The 18097-nt window shown below is 33.6% G+C and overlaps 1 protein-coding gene across 11 annotated transcripts in view; it reads right to left on the bottom strand.

Annotated features, from left to right (window-relative positions):
• UNC79 (unc-79 homolog, NALCN channel complex subunit) overlaps positions 1–18097 on the bottom strand; it is a 238947-nt gene that overhangs the window by 158016 nt on the left and 62834 nt on the right. For all 11 annotated transcript variants that reach the window (XM_038545595.1, XM_038545589.1, XM_038545598.1 and 8 more), the window contains exons 6-7: positions 17434–17489; positions 16629–16758 (exon numbers count right to left, since the gene is read on the bottom strand). In XM_038545595.1, the coding sequence (XP_038401523.1) occupies positions 16629–16758; positions 17434–17489 (186 nt within the window). The remainder of the gene's footprint in view (positions 1–16628; positions 16759–17433; positions 17490–18097) is intronic.

Raw genomic sequence — 18097 nt, 5'->3', positions numbered from 1 at the left:
AGATATTCTGTAACAGACAAATCACAGTGGTCTATGATTTGCCTTCTATTAATTCTAAATGCCAGAAAACAATGAAACAGTATTTACATATTTTTCACAGTGAAACAGTTTGTTTGTGTGTGTAAAGAAATAGATATTTTTATATATGCTGAACTCAAAAAATATACGACCTACATTCCACTCTTGAAAATATTACAGAAAATGAGTTTAGATTCTATTTCCCCAAAAATGACAGACAAATCAATTCAAGCTGATTGTCCTACTGAGAACAGTTAGAAAGCTGGACAAGATTAAAAGCAAAACCAACCAACCAAAACCAACCAAACAAAAAAAACAGGGAACTTTATGGGAGAATTATGGGTCCATGATCCAAAAAAAGAATGAATCATCAAAAAGTGAAACTGGTATTTGAGGCCATGCTTCCTCCTCTGCCTATTTCTCTATCTGCCAATTCCACAAGATGAGCAGATTTCAACAAACTCTTTGAAGTAGGGAAGCAAAAATTGAAATTTGGGGACAACCAAGGAATGGGAGACCTAAAAATCTCCCTAGGATATGAGCAGAGGTCCCAAAAGGCCATACCATAGAGTAAAGGGGACCAGAATTAGGCCAACCCTCAAAGGGACTGAAGACCAGCCTCAAATCATCTTAAGAATGGATCATGAGTCTTTGTTTTGAGCTGCATTAAGGTGACCTGGATTGCTAATGTCCATAACCTCAAAATTTTCAGAGGCAAAAGCAAACCTTATTTGAAGAAATGTAACTTTCTAAGCTTCAAATTAGCTCCATAGTTTTTCTATATATTGTCTTGCACGTAATATAAATATATATATACATACAAGTAATTAAGAAAATGGCAATAAAATCAGAATTTCTAGAGATTCAGAAAATTGAATTATCAGAAACAAACTTTAAGATAACTATGGGACAGCCCGGGTGGCTCAGCGGTTTACCACTGCCTTCAGCCCAGGGCCTGATCCTGGAGACCCAGGATCCAGTCCCACGTCAGGCTCCCTGCATGGAGCCTGCTTCTCCCTCTGCCTGTGTCTCTGCGCCTCTCTCTCTCTCTTTCTCTCTCTCTCCTCTCTGTGCATTCTCATAAATAAATAAATAAAATCTTTTAAAAAATAATAAAAAATAAAATAATGAAATAACCATGCTTAATATGTTCTATAAAGTAAAAGACAAGTTAGGATATATAATCAAGGAATTGGGATTTCTTTTTTACAGCACTAAATTGAAATTCTAGAACTTAAAAACATAAATAACAAAACTAAGAATACAATTGAGAAGCTAAAGAATTAGTGAATAGTAAGAGAAGTTGGAAAAAGATTCAGGATGAAGCACAGAAAGACAAAATGGAGGAGGAGAATACAAAAATTATTTATAGGCAACACGGAAGAAGTTCTACTATATGTTTCACTGGAATTCCAGAAAGAGAGATGAGAAAAGCAAAATCAACCAAACAAACAAAATGTGCGTGTGTGTGTGTGTGTGTGTAATTTAATAGACTTTTTAAAAAATATTGGGCAGAGCAGAAGAAAGGATTATTAAACTTGAAGACAGGTTAATATAAACCCAACTAAAGCACAGATAAACTTTTCTCCCCCCAAAAATCATAAGGGTGGATGGAGTACCTAAGACCTTTGAAACAAAAACAACTTTTTAAAAAATACCAAGATGAGAGAAGAAAAAGAAAGGGAGAGAATAAATACCTGGAAAGACTAACACTCAAAATTTTTCCAATGATGAAGAACATGAAACCACAGATTCAAGAAACTTGACAAACTTCAAGCAAAATAAATAAATACAAGACCATTACACTTATGTAGATCATATTATATTACTACTATTAAATACCAAAAATAAGGAGAAAATCTTTAAAAGAGGCAGATAAAAATATCATATTACACTTAGGAATAAAATCATAAGAATGGTGTCAAATTTCTGTCTGATAATTTGTTTCATTATCAGAAACAACAGCATAACATACTTTAAGTATTAAAAGAAATTCACTGATTATAGTGAATAACAGTAGAAATCAAAACAAAAAATTACTAGAACCCAAATATTTGGAAATTAAACAGCATTCTAAATAACATAGGCAAAAGAAGATCCAGTACTAAAAATGTTTAAATACTTTTAAATGAATGATAGTAAAAACACAATAAATAAAAATTTGTAAGATATAGCTAATGTAGAGCTTTACAGGAAACTGTAAACCTAAAATGGATAAATACCACCAGCATTTTTCACAGAGCTACAACAAATAATCCTAAAATTTGTATGGAACCAGAAAAGACCACAAATAGCCAAAGCAATTGTGAAAAAGAAAAGCAAAGCTGGAGGCATCACTATTCCAGACTTCAACCTGTATTACAGAGCTGCATTCATCAAGACAATATAGTACTGGCATAAAAATAGACACATAGATCAATGGAACAGAATAGAAAACCCAGAAATGGACCCACAACTATTTGATCAACTAATCCTTGACAAAGCAGGAAAGAATATCCAATGGAAAAAAAGACAATCTCCTTAACAAATAGTATTGGGAAAACTGGACAGCAACATGCAGAATAATGAAACTGGACCACTTTCTTACACCAACACAAAAATAAATTCAAAATGGATGAAAGACTTAAACGTGAGACAGAAAAACATCAAATCCTAGAGATGAACACTGTCAGCAATCTCTTTGACCTCAGCCCTAGTAACTTCTTACTAGAAATACATAACTTCTATTTTTTTTTTGTCTGTTGTTTTAGTTTATCCAAATATTTGTAAAAATTTAACATCTACTTGGGATAAAAGCTCTCAGTCAACTGGAAATGAAACTGAAACTTCTTCAAACTGACCAGAAAGGATATTCACAAAATCCTAATGCTAAAACCACTTAATGGTGAAATATTCCATAAAATTAGAAACAAAGCAAAGGTGACCATTCTTACAACTTCTATTCAGCATTGTTGTGAAAAATCCTAGGCAATGAAACACACAAACATCAATAAATGGTATGAAAATTGGAAAGGAAGAAGCAAATTTGTCTTTATCTACAGATGGCACCATCGTTTATATAGCAAATCCAATGAATCAACCAACTACTAGAACTAACAACTAAATTTAGCAAAATCATGAGATAAATATGAATACACAAAAATCAACTGAATTTCTCCATACTGTCAATAAACAATTGGAAAGTAAATTTTTAAATAATACCATTTACAACAGTATCAAAAAAACCCCAAATATCTAGGAACTAATTTAACAAAAGACATAAAAACTCTATACTGAAAACTACAGAACTCTGTTGAGAGAAAATTTTAAAAGATCTATACAATGAAGAGATGTATCATATTCATGGATTAGAAAAAAATAGTTTAAAAAAATTTAAAAATAGTTTTACAATGTTAATCATTTCCAAATGGAATTATAGATTTAACACAATCCAGATCAAATCCCAGAAGAATTATTTTCTGTAGAAATGAAGCCCAATACTGAAATTTATATAGAAATGCACTAGACCTAAAATAGGCAAAGAAAAACAGCCAGACACTTGCACTATCTGACTTTAAGACTATACAGTGAAAGTATTTAAGATAGTTTGTACTGGTATTCAGATCAATGAAACAAAATACAGTCTAGAAATATGCTCACATATCTATGACCAAGAGACCAATACAGGTCAGAGGATAAACTTTTCAACAAAAAGGGTGCTGAAACAAACCACAAGGAAATAAAGGAGCCAGGGACATCTGGGTGGCTCAGCGGTTGAGTTGAGCGTCTGCCTTTGGCTCAGGGCGTGATCCCGGAATTACAGTATTGAGTCCCACATTGGGCTTCCCACATGTGTATTATACTGTTGTTGGATAGAATGTTTTGTACATGCTTATCATGTTCATTTGGTCTCTCAGCAATGGGTAGATCACCCAGGCAAAATCAATAAAGAAACAGCAGATTTGAACACTACAGACCAAATGAACGTGATAAGCATATACAGAACATCCTATCCAACAACAGTATAATACACATTTGTCTCAAGCACACATGGAACATTTTCTAAGAGAGACCATGTTTAAAGGTCACACATATACAAATAAGCCACAAAACAAGTCTTGGCAAATTGAAGAAGACTGAAATCATACCACATATCTCCTCTAACCACAATGGCATGAAACTAGAAATCAATAACAAGAAGAAAACTAAAAAATTCACAAACACACAGAAATTCAACAACACTCTCTTGAACAATCAATTGACCACAGAAGAAATTAAAGAGGAAATAAAAACGTTTCCTGAGACATACAAAAATGGAAGCACACCTATGGGATGTGGTAAAAGCAATTCTAAGAGGGAAAGTTCATAGCAATAAATGCCTACATTAAGAAGAAAAATCCCAAATAAACAACCTACCTCCATACTATAAGGAACTAAAAAAGGAACAGACTGAGCCCAAAGTCAGGAAGAAAGAAAATAATTAAGAGTAGAGCAGAAATAAGTGAAATAAAGAACCGAAAAACAATAAAATAATTAACCAAACTAAGAGTTGGTTCTTTGAAAAGATAAACAAAATTGGCAAATCTTTATCTATACTAACCAATAAAAATAGGGAGAAGACCCAAATCAATAAAATTATAAGCGAAAAAGGAGACCTTACAACTGATGCCACAGAAATAGAAAGGATTATAAGAGGCTACTGTGAACAGCCATATGCCAACAAACTGGACAACCCTGAAGAAATGGAGTAATTTGTAGAAACATACAATTTACCAAGACCGAATCAGAAAGAAATAGAAAATCTGAATAGACTGATTATGAGTAAGGAGATGAATCGGTAATCAAAAACCTCCTAATAAACAAAAGCCCAGAACCAAATACCTTCACTGATGACTTTTCCCAAAAATTTAAAGAAGGAAACAACAATCCTTCTCAAACACTTCCAAAAAAATCAAAGAGGTTAGAATACTCTCAAACTCATTTTATGAGGCCAGCATTATCCTGAAACCAAAACCAGAAAAAGACACTATTAGAAAATTACAGGCCAATATCCCTGAATAATATAGATGCAAAAATTATCAGTATAATACTAGCAAGCCAAATTCAGCAGCACATAAAAGTATTATTCACTATGATTAAGTGGGATTTATCCCTGGGATACAAAAATCACTCAACATATGCAAATCAATTAACATAATACATCACCTTAATAGAGTGAAATTATCATATGATCATTTCAATAGACAGAAAAAGCTCTTGACAAAATTCAACATCTATTCATGATAAAAACTCAAACTAGGCATAAAAGGAACACATCTCAACATACTAAAGGCCACTATGACAAGCCCATAGTTAACATATACTCAACAATCAAAGGTTGAAAATCTTTCCTCTAAGATCAGGAACAAGACAAGAGTGCCTATTCTAACCACTCCTATTCAACACAGTACTGGAAGTCCTAAGAGAGCAATCAAGCAAGAAAATAAAAGGTATCAGAACTGGAGAGGAAGAGGTAAAATCATCTCTATTTGCCAATGACATGATTCTATATAGAAAATCCTAAAAACTTAACCAAAAATCTGTTACATCTAAGCAATGAATTCAATAAAGTTGCAGGATACAAAATTAACATACAAAAATCAGTAGCATTTCTATACACTAACAATTAATTCTCTGAAAAAGAAATTTAAAAATTGATCCCATCTACAATAACATCAAAAACAATAAAATACTTAGGAATAAATTTAACCAGAGAGGTGAAAAATCTCTACTCTGAAAACTGTTAAGACATTAATGAAAGAAATCAAAGATACAAATAAATAGAAAGGTATTACATGTTCAAAGACTAGGAGAATTAATACTATTAAAATGTCAATACTACCAAAAGCCATCTATGAGATTCAATGCAACCCCTATCAGGATCCCAAAGGCATTTGCTACAGAAGTAGAAAAAACACTTCTAAAATGTATATGGAAATAAGAAAGGAGAACAAAACAGAAGGCATCCTACTCTCTCTCTCTCTTTTTTTTTTAAGATTTTATTCATTCATTCATGAGAGACACGGGGCGGGGCGTAGGGACACAGGGAGAGGGAGAAGCAGGCTCCATGCAAGGAGCCTGATGTGAGACTGGATCCCAGGACTCCAGGATTATGCCCTGGGCCAAAGGCAGGAGCCAAACCGCTGAGCCACCCAGGGATCCCTGCATCACGCTCTCTGATTTCAAACTACACTAACTATAAAGTTATAGTAAACAAAACAGTATGGTACTGCACAGAAACAGACAAATAGAGCAATGAAACACAATCAAAAGCCAAGAAAAAACAGAAACGTATACAGCCAAGTAAATATTTGATAAGGAAGCCAAGAATACCTCAATGGAAAAAGGATAGTTTCTTCAACAAATCGTACTGATATAGTTTAATATTCATATGTAAAAGAATGAACCTGAACCACTATCTTAGCCCACTCACAAAAATTAACTCAAGTGGATTAAGGACTTAAATGTAAGATCTGAAACTGTGAAACTCTTAGAAGAAGACATAGGAATAAAGTTCCTTAAAATGGGTCCTGGTAAGGATTTTTTGGATCCAACACATAAAACAACAAAATCAAAAATAAACAAGTGGGACACGATGTTTATAGCAGCAATGGCCACGATAGCCAAACTGTGGAAGGAGCCTCGGTGTCCAACGAAAGATGAATGGATAAAGAAGATGTGGTTTATGTATACAATGGAATATTACTCAGCTATTAGAAATGACAAATACCCACCATTTGCTTCAACGTGGATGGAACTGGAGGGTATCATGCTGAGTGAAGTAAGCCAGTCGGAGAAGGACAAACATTATATGTTCTCATTCATTTGGGGAATATAAATAATAGTGAAAGGGAATATAAGGGAAGGGGGAAGAAATGTGTGGGAAATATCAGAAAGGGAGACAGAACGTAAAGACTGCTAACTCTGGGAAACGAACTAGGGGTGGTGGAAGGGGAGGAGGGCGGGGGGTGGGAGTGACGGGCACTGGGGGTTATTCTGTATGTTAGTAAATTGAACACCAATAAAAAATAAATTAAAAAATAAATAAATAAATAAATAAATAAACAAACAAACAAACAAGTGGGACAATATATCAAACTAAAAAGCTTCTATACAGCAAAAGAAACAACAAAATAAAAAGACAATCTATAGAATGAAAAAAAATATTTGCAAACTGTATATCTGATAAGAGATTAATATCCAAAATATATAAAGAACTCATAGAACTCTATACCAAAAACAAGAATAACCCAATTTAAAAAATGGGCAAAGAACTTGAATAGCTGAATAGACATTTTTTAAAAGCAGATATATAAAAGGCCAACAGGCACATGAAACAATGTTCAACATCTAGTCATTGGGGAAATGCAAACTAAAAAAAATAAAATAATAAAATAAAATCATGGTGAGATATCATCCCATACCTGTTAGAATGGCCATAATCAAACAAACAAGAGATAACAAATGCTAGTGTGGATGCAGAGAAAATGTATTACTTGTGCACTGCTGGTAGGATTGTAAATTGGCACAGTCACTAAGGAAAACAATATGGAGCAGCCTCAAAAAATTAAAAATAAAACTACGATAAGATCCAGCAATACTACCTCTGAGAATATATCCAAAGGAAATGAAAACATTAACTCAAAAAGATATCTGCATCCCCCAGGGGCACCTGGGTGACTCAGTTAGTTAAGTGTCTGCCTTTGGCTTAGGTCACAACCATGGCATCCTGGGATGAAGCCCGCCTCAGGCTCCCTGCTCACTGGGGAATTGGCTTCTTCCTCTGCCTCTGCCACTCCCCCCAGGTTGCGTGCACGATCTCTCTCTCTCACTCTAATACATAAATAAAATATTTTTTAAAAATATCTGCACCCTCCATGTTTACTGCAGCATTAGTTATAACAGCCAAGACATGGAAATAACTTAAGTGTACAACATGGATGAATGAATAAAGAAGTACATACATGCAATGGAATAAATGTATGCAATGGAATATTATTTAGCCATGAAAAATGAGGAAATCCTATCACTTGCAACAACATGAATGGATCTTGAAGGCATTATGCCAAGTGAAATAGGTCAGATAAAGACAAATACTGTGATCTTACTTTCAAAAAACACCTCATAGAAAAAGAAATCAGATGTAGTTACCAGAGGAAGAAGAAGATGAGGGTAGGGGGAACTGTTGGAGGAAATAAGTTATAAGACAAATAAGTACCAGGGATGTGATGTACAACTTGATGACTACAGTTAACATCGCCATACGATATACAAGAAAGTTGTTAAGCATCCTCATCACAAGGAGAAACTTTCTCTTTTCTCTTTTCTTCTATCTTTTCTTTATATTGTATCTATATGAGATAATGGATATTACCTGAAGCTATCACAAGAATTGCAATTTATGTAGATCAAATCATCATGCTGTATGCCTTAAACTTATACAGTGATATATGTCAATTATTTCTCAATAAAACTAGAAAAAGATATTTTTAAAATTTCAGCTAAACAGGGGTGCCTGGGTGGCTCAATCGGTTAAGCATCTGCCTTCCACTTGGGTCATGGTCTCATGGTCCTATGATCGAGCCCCCATATTAGGTTCTCTGCTCACAGAGAGTCTGCTTCTCCCTTTCTCTTCTCCCTCTGTGCTCTTTCTCTCAGATAAATAAATAATGCTAACCAAATAGAAAAAAAAAAATAAAGACAAATTTCAAAATAAAAAAGGCAATTTACCTTCAAAAGGGCAACAGTGATAGCTGACTTTTTAATAGAAACAATGAAAATGAAAAGATCATGAAATACCTTCAATGTGTGAAAAGAAAATTACTGCCATAAATCTCATATACTGAGAAAATAGCTTTAAAAAAAATCAAGTCAAGGGATGCCTGGGTGGCGCAGCAGCTAAGCGTCTGCCTTTGGCTCAGGGCATGATCGCAGATCCCGGGCCTGGGGATCGAGCCCCACATCAGGCTCCCTGCAAGGAGTCTGTTTCTCCCTCTGCCTGCATCTCTGCCTCTATGTTTCTCATAAATAAAATATTTTTTTAAAAAAATCAAGTCAAAATAAAGATATTTTCAAACACTGAGAAAATTTATTCCCAGTAGAAGGGCACTAAAGGAAATATGGAAAGCTCATTATTAAGGAAAAATAAATACAGCTGATGGGAGCTTAGGAATATAAAAAGAAAAAAAACAGAAAAAAAATTGAATATTGACTGCAAAGAACAATAATAATTACATGTTTTAAAACTGTAAAAAATAGAGCACAAAAGCATAGCATGGAAGTTTGGAGGAGCAAAAAAAAAGTTAAAATCTTCTATCATTTTATAGGAAAGGGTAAAAGTACTAATTTATAGAAGACACCGACAAGTCATGAATGCATGGTATAATCTCTAGGGTAATGATTAAGAGAGTACAGAAGACTGAGTAACTCAATAAGACAAAGAAAGAATATTTAAATATGCTCAATCAGTACAAAAGAGGCAAAAAGGAGAAGAAATAAAGAGAACACAAAAGAGGCAGGAGAAATAAAAAGCAAATAGAAAATGGCAGATTTAAAATCAAATATGCCAGTAATTACATAAAACATATAAATATAAAATATATATAATATATGATATTATATATGATAATATAATATATAAAAATATATATGTTTGGGGATCCCTGGGTGGCGCAGTGGTTTGGCACCTGTCTTTGGCCCAGGGCGCGATCCTGGAGACCCGGGATTGAATCCCACGTCGGGCTCCCGGTGCATGGGGCCTGCTCCTCCCTCTGCCTGTGTCTCTGCCTCTCTCTCTCTCTCTGTGTGTGTGTGACTATCATAAATAAATAAAAATTAAAATATATATATATATATATGTTTGAAGTGCTTCAAACATAAGGCAAAAATCATGAAAATTGAGTTTAAAATATAGAACTGTATGCTTCTTACAAGATACACATGAAATATAAGACTATAAAATAGTTGAAAATAAAAGGTGGAAAATTATACTATGCAAACACTCATAAGAGCTGGCATAGCTATATTAGTCTAAGACAAAGTAGATTTTAACACAAATAAGCATTACTAGAGATAAAGACATGCATAAAGTTTCAATTCACCAGAAAGATGTTGCATTCTAAATTTGTATGCACCTAATAATGCAGCCTTCAAATTTATACAGCAAATACTGATAGAACTACAAGCAGGAATACACAAATCCACATTCATAGATTTTAAATTCTATTCTTGGTAACTAATAGAAGAAAAAGACAAAAGTATAATAAAGATATAGAAGATCTGAGCTACACAATTGAATTTTATTTATTTGACATATATAGAACACAGTATCTAAAGACTGCCAAATACAAGTGATTTTTTTTAAGTACACGGAACTTTACAAAATGACCATAGGCTCAGCTCTAAACAAAGTGTGAAAAGTGTTAAAGGAATGAAATAATACAAAGTATGTTGTCTGGCCACAGAGGCATCAGCTATAAATCAGTACAAAACTTCACAAGGAAAATCCTCATATGTTTAGAAATTAATCATTATCCTCCTAAATGAGTCAAGAGGGAAGTTAAAACTCAGCATAGCACAGAAGATTTTTAGCCAGTGCAATAAGTCAACAGACATAAAAGACTTAAGGATTGAAAAGGAGAAAAACTATTATTCAGCAATAATATAATTGTACATATGTACACTTTCTTAAAACTTCAATAAATTATTAGAATTAAAAAGTGATGTAACAAGGTTGCTGGATACAAGACCAATATACAAGAATTAATTGCATGTCTACATACTAGCAATGAAGAGTTAGAAAATGTAATTTTTTAAAGATATATCATTGACAATAACATCAAAAAAATAAACAGGTAGGAATATACTATGTGAGATATAGGCAAGCCATCTACACACAAAAAAAACCTATAAAACAGCATTAAGGGAGCCTAAAAAATGAGATATACTTCTAGCACATGAATTAGAAGATTTAATATTATAAAGGTGTCATTTCCCAAAACTGATCTATAGATTCACAGCATTCTCAGTCAAAATCCTAATAGTTTAGGTGAGTGTTTGCGTGTGTTTAACTTAACAGACTCTTTAACTTTGCAAATAGCTTGGAATAACCTTAAAAGAGAAAGAAGAAAATCAGGAGAAGGAGAAAGAAAGGGAAGAAGAGAAAGCAGGAGTAGACAATGAAAACAATACAAGATAGAAAGACTTGTACTGAAGAATATAAAGTTTTATTATTAAACTACATTAATTCAGACAGTGTGATTTTGAGAAAAGGAAAAATACACCAATTAAACTAAATAAAGAATCCAGAGAAAGAACCATCCCTAAATAGACACTTGATTTATGACAAAAACAGTACTACAGAGCAGTAAAAAAAGGACAAGTTTTTAAATAAATGATGCTGAGTCTACTATCCATAGAGAAAAAAAAATTGACCCTTACACCTCACACCATTCAGAAAAATAAATTTCAGATACATCTAAATTTAAAGGGTAAAAAAACAAATATTCTAGAAGATAACAATATCATAACTTTGGTATAAGGGAAAAATTTTCTTAGGATATAAAAAAGATTGCTAATTTGATTACATTAAAATAAGAATTTCAGCTAATCAAAAGCCATTGATAGAGTAAAAAAATAAGAAAAGATATTTTATAACATCTGTAACTGACAAAGATTATGTAAAGAGGACATCCAAATAGTCAATAAACGTGAAAAATTGTTCAATGTCATTAATAATCAGGTAAATGCAAATTATAATCATGGTAAGATACTTCTACATACACTCAAAAATGACTAAAATTTTGAAAACAAATAAAATAAAGTATCACCCAAAAGTATCACTTTTTGGAATATAGACAAAAAGAACTTACATACATGGTAATGGGAATATAAATTAGTACAACACATCTTGGAAAACTATCTCAAATAAAATTGGATATATGCAGAGGAGAGTGTGAAGAAAAAAAATTAGATATATGCATACCCTCTGATTCAGTAATCCCACCCTAGGCATATATATCTAACAGAAATGTGTGCATGTGTGCGCCAAAAGATATGTAGAAGGATATTCACAGCAGCATTACTTGTAAAAGCCAAAAGGCAGGAACAACCCAAATATCCATTAATAGTAAAATCAATACATATACCCATAGTACATTCATTTTGTAGTATATAGCAATAAAAATGAATGAAACATAGTTATGCTCAACCCATAGACAAATCATACTCACGCGCATGCACATATACACACACATAAATAATGTATGATTCCATTTATATACAATTCAAAAATAAGCAAAACTAATCTTTCATGTTGGAGGTCAATTTAGTAATTACCCTTGGGATAGAAAGAGAAGGTAATCATGGTGGTAGACATGGTGGGCAATGTTCCCATTACACTTATAATTTATGTGGTTTTCCACATATGTTGTACAAATATAAAAGGTTTAAAACACCTTTTAAAAGTCATGGAGATAAAATAACAAAAAGATAAATAAGAAGTCAACAATAGAGAAGTGACAACATAAAAGGTGGACCTTCTTGCACTTGTATACAACTCAAGAATCCAACAGTACTATGTCAAGTTAGATATCTGGTAGCGTAGACTAAAGTCTAACCTTGTAGTGCTTATCTTTAGTTATTCTTTATCATGTTTCCAACAAACTCTGTCTTGGAAATGTGTATCTTGTGCCACATCTTTTGTTTCACAGTTCAGATGGAAACTATACAACAACTGGTGCTGATCTAAATTATTTACTAGTTGAGACACCATCACAAAAAAAAAAAAAAAAGGCTAAATAATTTATTTTTCCCCACAGAAGCTGAGCTTTATAGAACAACATAATAGCTATTTCCATTGCCAAGAAATTTCCTATAATTTTTGCATCTCTAAGATTCACACTTAATGACCAAATAAATGAAGCAGTCTTTGTTCTTCATAAATAGCAAAAGAGGTAAACACTGTAGATTACCAAATCTTCACTATTTGATCTTCTTCATAGGAGCTATAATTATTCCTGTTACTATCCTTAAAAGGCAATAAACAATTTATATATACATAAATGTACAGTTAAACTAATGGTTAATTACTAATAATTATTAAATCTATTATAATAAAATAATTATTTAATCTATTAAATCTATATATATTTAATAATCTATTAAATACTAATAATATATTAAATCTAAATCTATATGAGCTATAAGTATGCTCATAAAGTTAATCTTTAAACTTTTCTGTATTTTTAAAATGTCACAACACAAGCTTGGGAAGGAAATCTTGTATAATTATATACAATATGATCTCTATTTTGTTTTAAAATATGCACCAAAAAAAACTAGAGAAAAATATACCAAAATATTAACACCAGTGATTTCTGGGCAATAGTATTTTTTCCTTCTTATATATTTCTATAATTTTTCTAAAAGCAAAGTTTCCTTTTAAAAAATTACTTGTACTTTTTAAAAAAGAAATAAATCACTCAGAAAGCATACAAAAGTTGCTGGTCCTTAACAAAGTATTTTATTTTTGTTTCCAAGCCCATAAAATTCTATACTCATATAATTTTTACTATTAAGAATAATGTATAGAGTTGAAGTGCCATCTAAATACTGAGGATACTCCTCAGTGCATCTTTCATTGTAGCAAATGTTGTCAAAAATTTCTAATGTTCCAGCTAAAGTTTAATTAAAGGACTGAATTGATAGAAGTAATGTCATACTGTTAGGACAGTAAAATGTGAATTTTCAATGAAGATAATCCAAGTTCGAATTCAACCTGTGCTCCTTTCTTCTCTGTATGAATTTAGGGATGTCATTCAAACTCTGTGTATCGCTCATCACTTGTTAACACTGAAATAAGAAAATCTACCTCTCAAGATTTTTGTGAGGATTAATTGAGAAAATGTCTATGAAACCCAGTATGATGCTTGGTCCATAATTGTGTTCAGTTGGGAGAAGGCTATAATATTAAGTGAGACAGAAGCAACTAGAACAATGCCTGACAAACAACTGCTAGATAAATAGTAACATATAAGCTGGAACGATTAATTTTTTTCCATGATCTCTTGTTTCCTACACAGAATGCCACAGCCCACTAGAACGGGGGCTCCCAGAGAGGTGCTTCCCCAGGGCCTTGGACAGTGCCTGGCAGGTAGCACACACATAATAGCACCCTGTGGGAAGAATGGAAGTGGGTGGAGGTATGATCACAGGAATGGACTGAAGGACAGAGGCCGGTAGACAGAGACATCTTGTTCAGATGAGCCCAGAGAAGATGAAAGAGTCACTCTGATCTTAGTAGGCACAGACTGAGCTATTCTGGGGAGATGGGTTTCACTGGCTCTTCTCAGTGGGTACAGGCATGGGAGTAAATGGAAGCTATTGTCAGTTTGTAAGGCTTCTGGGCTACTCTGAACAGTCAAAGCTTATCGTATGGCTTCTCCATTTTAAACCTGTCTGTGGTTTCCCTTTGCTGTTAGGATAAAATCCCAAGCCCTTCACAGGCCCTACAAGGCTTCCTGCTTATCGCTAGCAGCTCTCCTCCTGTCATTCCATTGTCTGACTGCACATCTCCTACATAGGATCATGCTGTCTCTGACCCCCAAGTCTGAACCCATGCTGTTTCCTTCTGCCTCAAATCTACATTTCATCCACTCATGATTCACTCTCCCTTTGACACCTAGAGTATGCATTATCTTTCAGCTATCAGCTTATCTGTCACTCACTCAAGAATGTTCCTTGACAATTTAACCCTCCCCAAACCTGCCCACCATCAGGGTAAGGTCAGAGGCCCCTGTTGCATATTTCCACAGCTCTCTATATTTGCTCTATCTTAGCACTTACTATACTATAGTGGTTTCCTGGTCTTTCCCAGAAAACTGGAATGTACACACCAAAATATTAGTGATTTTAGTCTGCTTTTTTCATCGTTTACTAGTCAGTGCCTAAACTAACACCTGGCGTAGAAGGCACCTCATAAATATTTGTTGAATAAGCAAATCATTTTCCATATCCAGACTGCACTAAGCTCCATGGGGTCTGGTTCTGAGTTGGTACTTACATCATCAAGAAATAGTGCCTGGCACATAATAGCCACTCTTCAGATATTTATCAAGTAAATAAATTTCATTTGATACCAGTTCCCCATTCATATATCACGTAAGTGCTTATTCAGGGATTTCCTGAGAAGAAGTTGAATATTTCAGTCCTTTCATCTGTTTTATTAATGCTTCCAACTTTTTTCCTGTTTTTACAAATTATCCACTTAGCAACTCTTAAACATTCTCTACTATCCATGATTTAAAGCGCCAATGATACCAATTTCCATTTTTTAAAAAGGTATTTACTATTTACCTTCATTGTTTTAATTAACATTATTGCTACTACTAAAGCCAGTATTATTTGTTCTGAATTTAGAAAAAACCCACCAAAGACATGCAAAGCCCAAAAAACAGGTGTTATTATTTCTAACATTTGGCTTTAATCAGGAACATAAATGAGACACCTGAATTAAATTAAATCCCCTTAGAACCACCTCAAATCACGTTTGAAAAGACAAGTAATACCAAGAAAGAAGGAGATTCTCAGAGCATCAGTATACAATCTCACAATAACCAGAATAAAAGCTAACTTTGCCAAAATATCCACCTCCCCTATTTTCATAAAAATCTGCAGAGGTAGTGAAGAGAGAGGGTAGTCAGGGTTATCATCAGAAACTCTGTTAGCCATAGGCTCCTTCTTTGATTTTACAATATGTAAACATAAACAACACATAGGACCTGACGCTTGTTTGTTTTTTGGTAAGTATAGGTCTTTACATTCAAATTCAACATCTACTTATTGGTTATTAGTTATACAAATATTCACCAATTGTTGACTCTTCCTGCCCAACTAGGCTCACAAGGTCACTTAATTTTTATTTAGCTTATGAACTGGAAATGTGGAATATGCAAGTCTTATTCGAGCAGAATTAGCCAGTTGGGATTTTACCAAATGGTGGGCAAATCTGCAACAACACTCACAGTTCACACCTCTTTTTTTTTTTTTTTGGATTAATACTTTTATTTTTTATTTATTTATTTTATTGGAGTTCAATTTGCCAACATATAGCATATCACCCAGTGCTCTTCCCATCAAGTGCCCCCCTCAGTGCCTGTCATCCAGTCACCCCACCCACCTCCCTTTCCCCTACCCCTTGTTCGTTTCCCAGAGTTAGGAGTCTCTTATATTCTGTCATCCTCACTGATATTTTCACTCATTTTCTCTCCTTTCCCCTTTATTCCCTTTCACTAATTTTTATATTCCCCAAATAAATGAGACCATATATACAGCTCACACCTCTGATTAAGGTTAGCCACAGTCAGGACCCCAGTCCAGATGAGTGACACTGAGATTTGAGCAATTTGCTATGATGTCATAGAGGCTTTTGAAACCAATTTTCATTCATGTATTTTATACCACCCAGTTTCAGAAAGGGTTTATGACAATGTCTAAAGGCACATAATCCAGCAAGATTTTAAAAAATAAGTAGGTGAGGTAAATGTGGCATAAGAGAAATAAAATGGGGCATGATAGGGTTATTCCCTTCTTACCTGTGTACTGCAAGCCCCTGTATTCACTTATTGCCCCAGGAGGCTTTAAATTGGGCCAGTAATGGAACAGCATTTGCACAGCTGGAGGTTTCACTTGTGAAGGCCCATAGGCTATCACATACAAAAGATCCTAAAGGAAACAGGAAGTGTACTTTGATTTAGCATCATCAAATAAAGATGAGAACAGCTCATTCAATATTACCAAAGCAATGCAAATTCTAACAGAAGGGCTGGGTGGTTCATTTCCCTGGTATCTCATCATCCAGGTATGCTTCTCAGATGAGACCATATGAAAACATTATTTTTTTATTTGCTTATGGGTCCTATAAATAAGCACCTCCCCTCCCTTCCAGGTAAAGATCAAAATTACATTGTCTTTTAACAAATTCTTCTCTACTTGGGAAATGTTAAAGGAAGATTTTAGAATAGAATGAATCAGTTTGCCAAACACTGCATTTTTCAAATATTTTCCTAAAACCCATTTCTTAACAATTCACATCTCCTATTTGAAAAAAGACAGGTTCTTGAGCAACATTTCAAATGAAATAAAATTGCCATGTAATATAGTATTTGCTAAATTCTAAGAATAGAGCCATCCAATTATTTTTTTTCTGTCAGGCCACTGCATTCTTCAAGTATCATTTCTGCTTTAAATAAGTTAACCAGGAAGGAAAGAATTTCAGGTTCTGCCATACTAAAATAATAAGACATCAATAAATTTGGCCTGTTTGAATAGGCCAAATATTCTTATTCTGTTATATAAATTGAGTTTGTGGCTATGAGTTAAATTTGGCCTAAAACTTACTTTCCAGACTTCTTGCTTATATTTCATGAGGCATTCCAATAATTGACAATGATACACTGTAAGGAAGAAAATAGAATTTGAACACAAATTGTAAATGTCAGATAAAATATCCTTTGAGACGTAATAAAATATATTAGTATGACTTTTCATCTAATCATTAAACTAGAAGTTACCTATTTCCAGAAGAATGAAACTGGACCATTATCTTACCCATACATAAGAATAAACTCAAAATGGATTAAAGACCTACATGTGAGATCTAAAACCATGAAACTTCTAAAAAAAACACAAGCAGTAATCTCTTGGACATGGGTCTCACCCACGTGTTTATGGATATGTCTCCTCAAAGGAGGAAAACAAAAGTAAAAATTATTGGACCACACCAAAATAAAAAGCTTCTGCACAGCAAAGGAAACCATCAACAAAATAAAAAGGCAACCTACCAAATGGAAGAAGATATTTGCAAGTAATATATCTGATAAGAGGCTAATATCTGAAACATATAAAGAATTTACACACTCCAATACAAAAAAAATCTGATTAAATATGGGCAGAGGACTTGAACAAACATACAGATGGCCAACAGACACATGAAAAGATGCTCAACATCACTAATCATCAGGGAAATGCAAATCAAAATCACAATGAGATACGACCTCACACC

This window comes from Canis lupus, chromosome 8, assembly GCF_011100685.1.
Source record: "Canis lupus familiaris isolate Mischka breed German Shepherd chromosome 8, alternate assembly UU_Cfam_GSD_1.0, whole genome shotgun sequence".
Lineage (NCBI taxonomy): Eukaryota > Metazoa > Chordata > Mammalia > Carnivora > Canidae > Canis > Canis lupus.
This window is presented reverse-complemented; position numbering and strand designations above follow the sequence as displayed.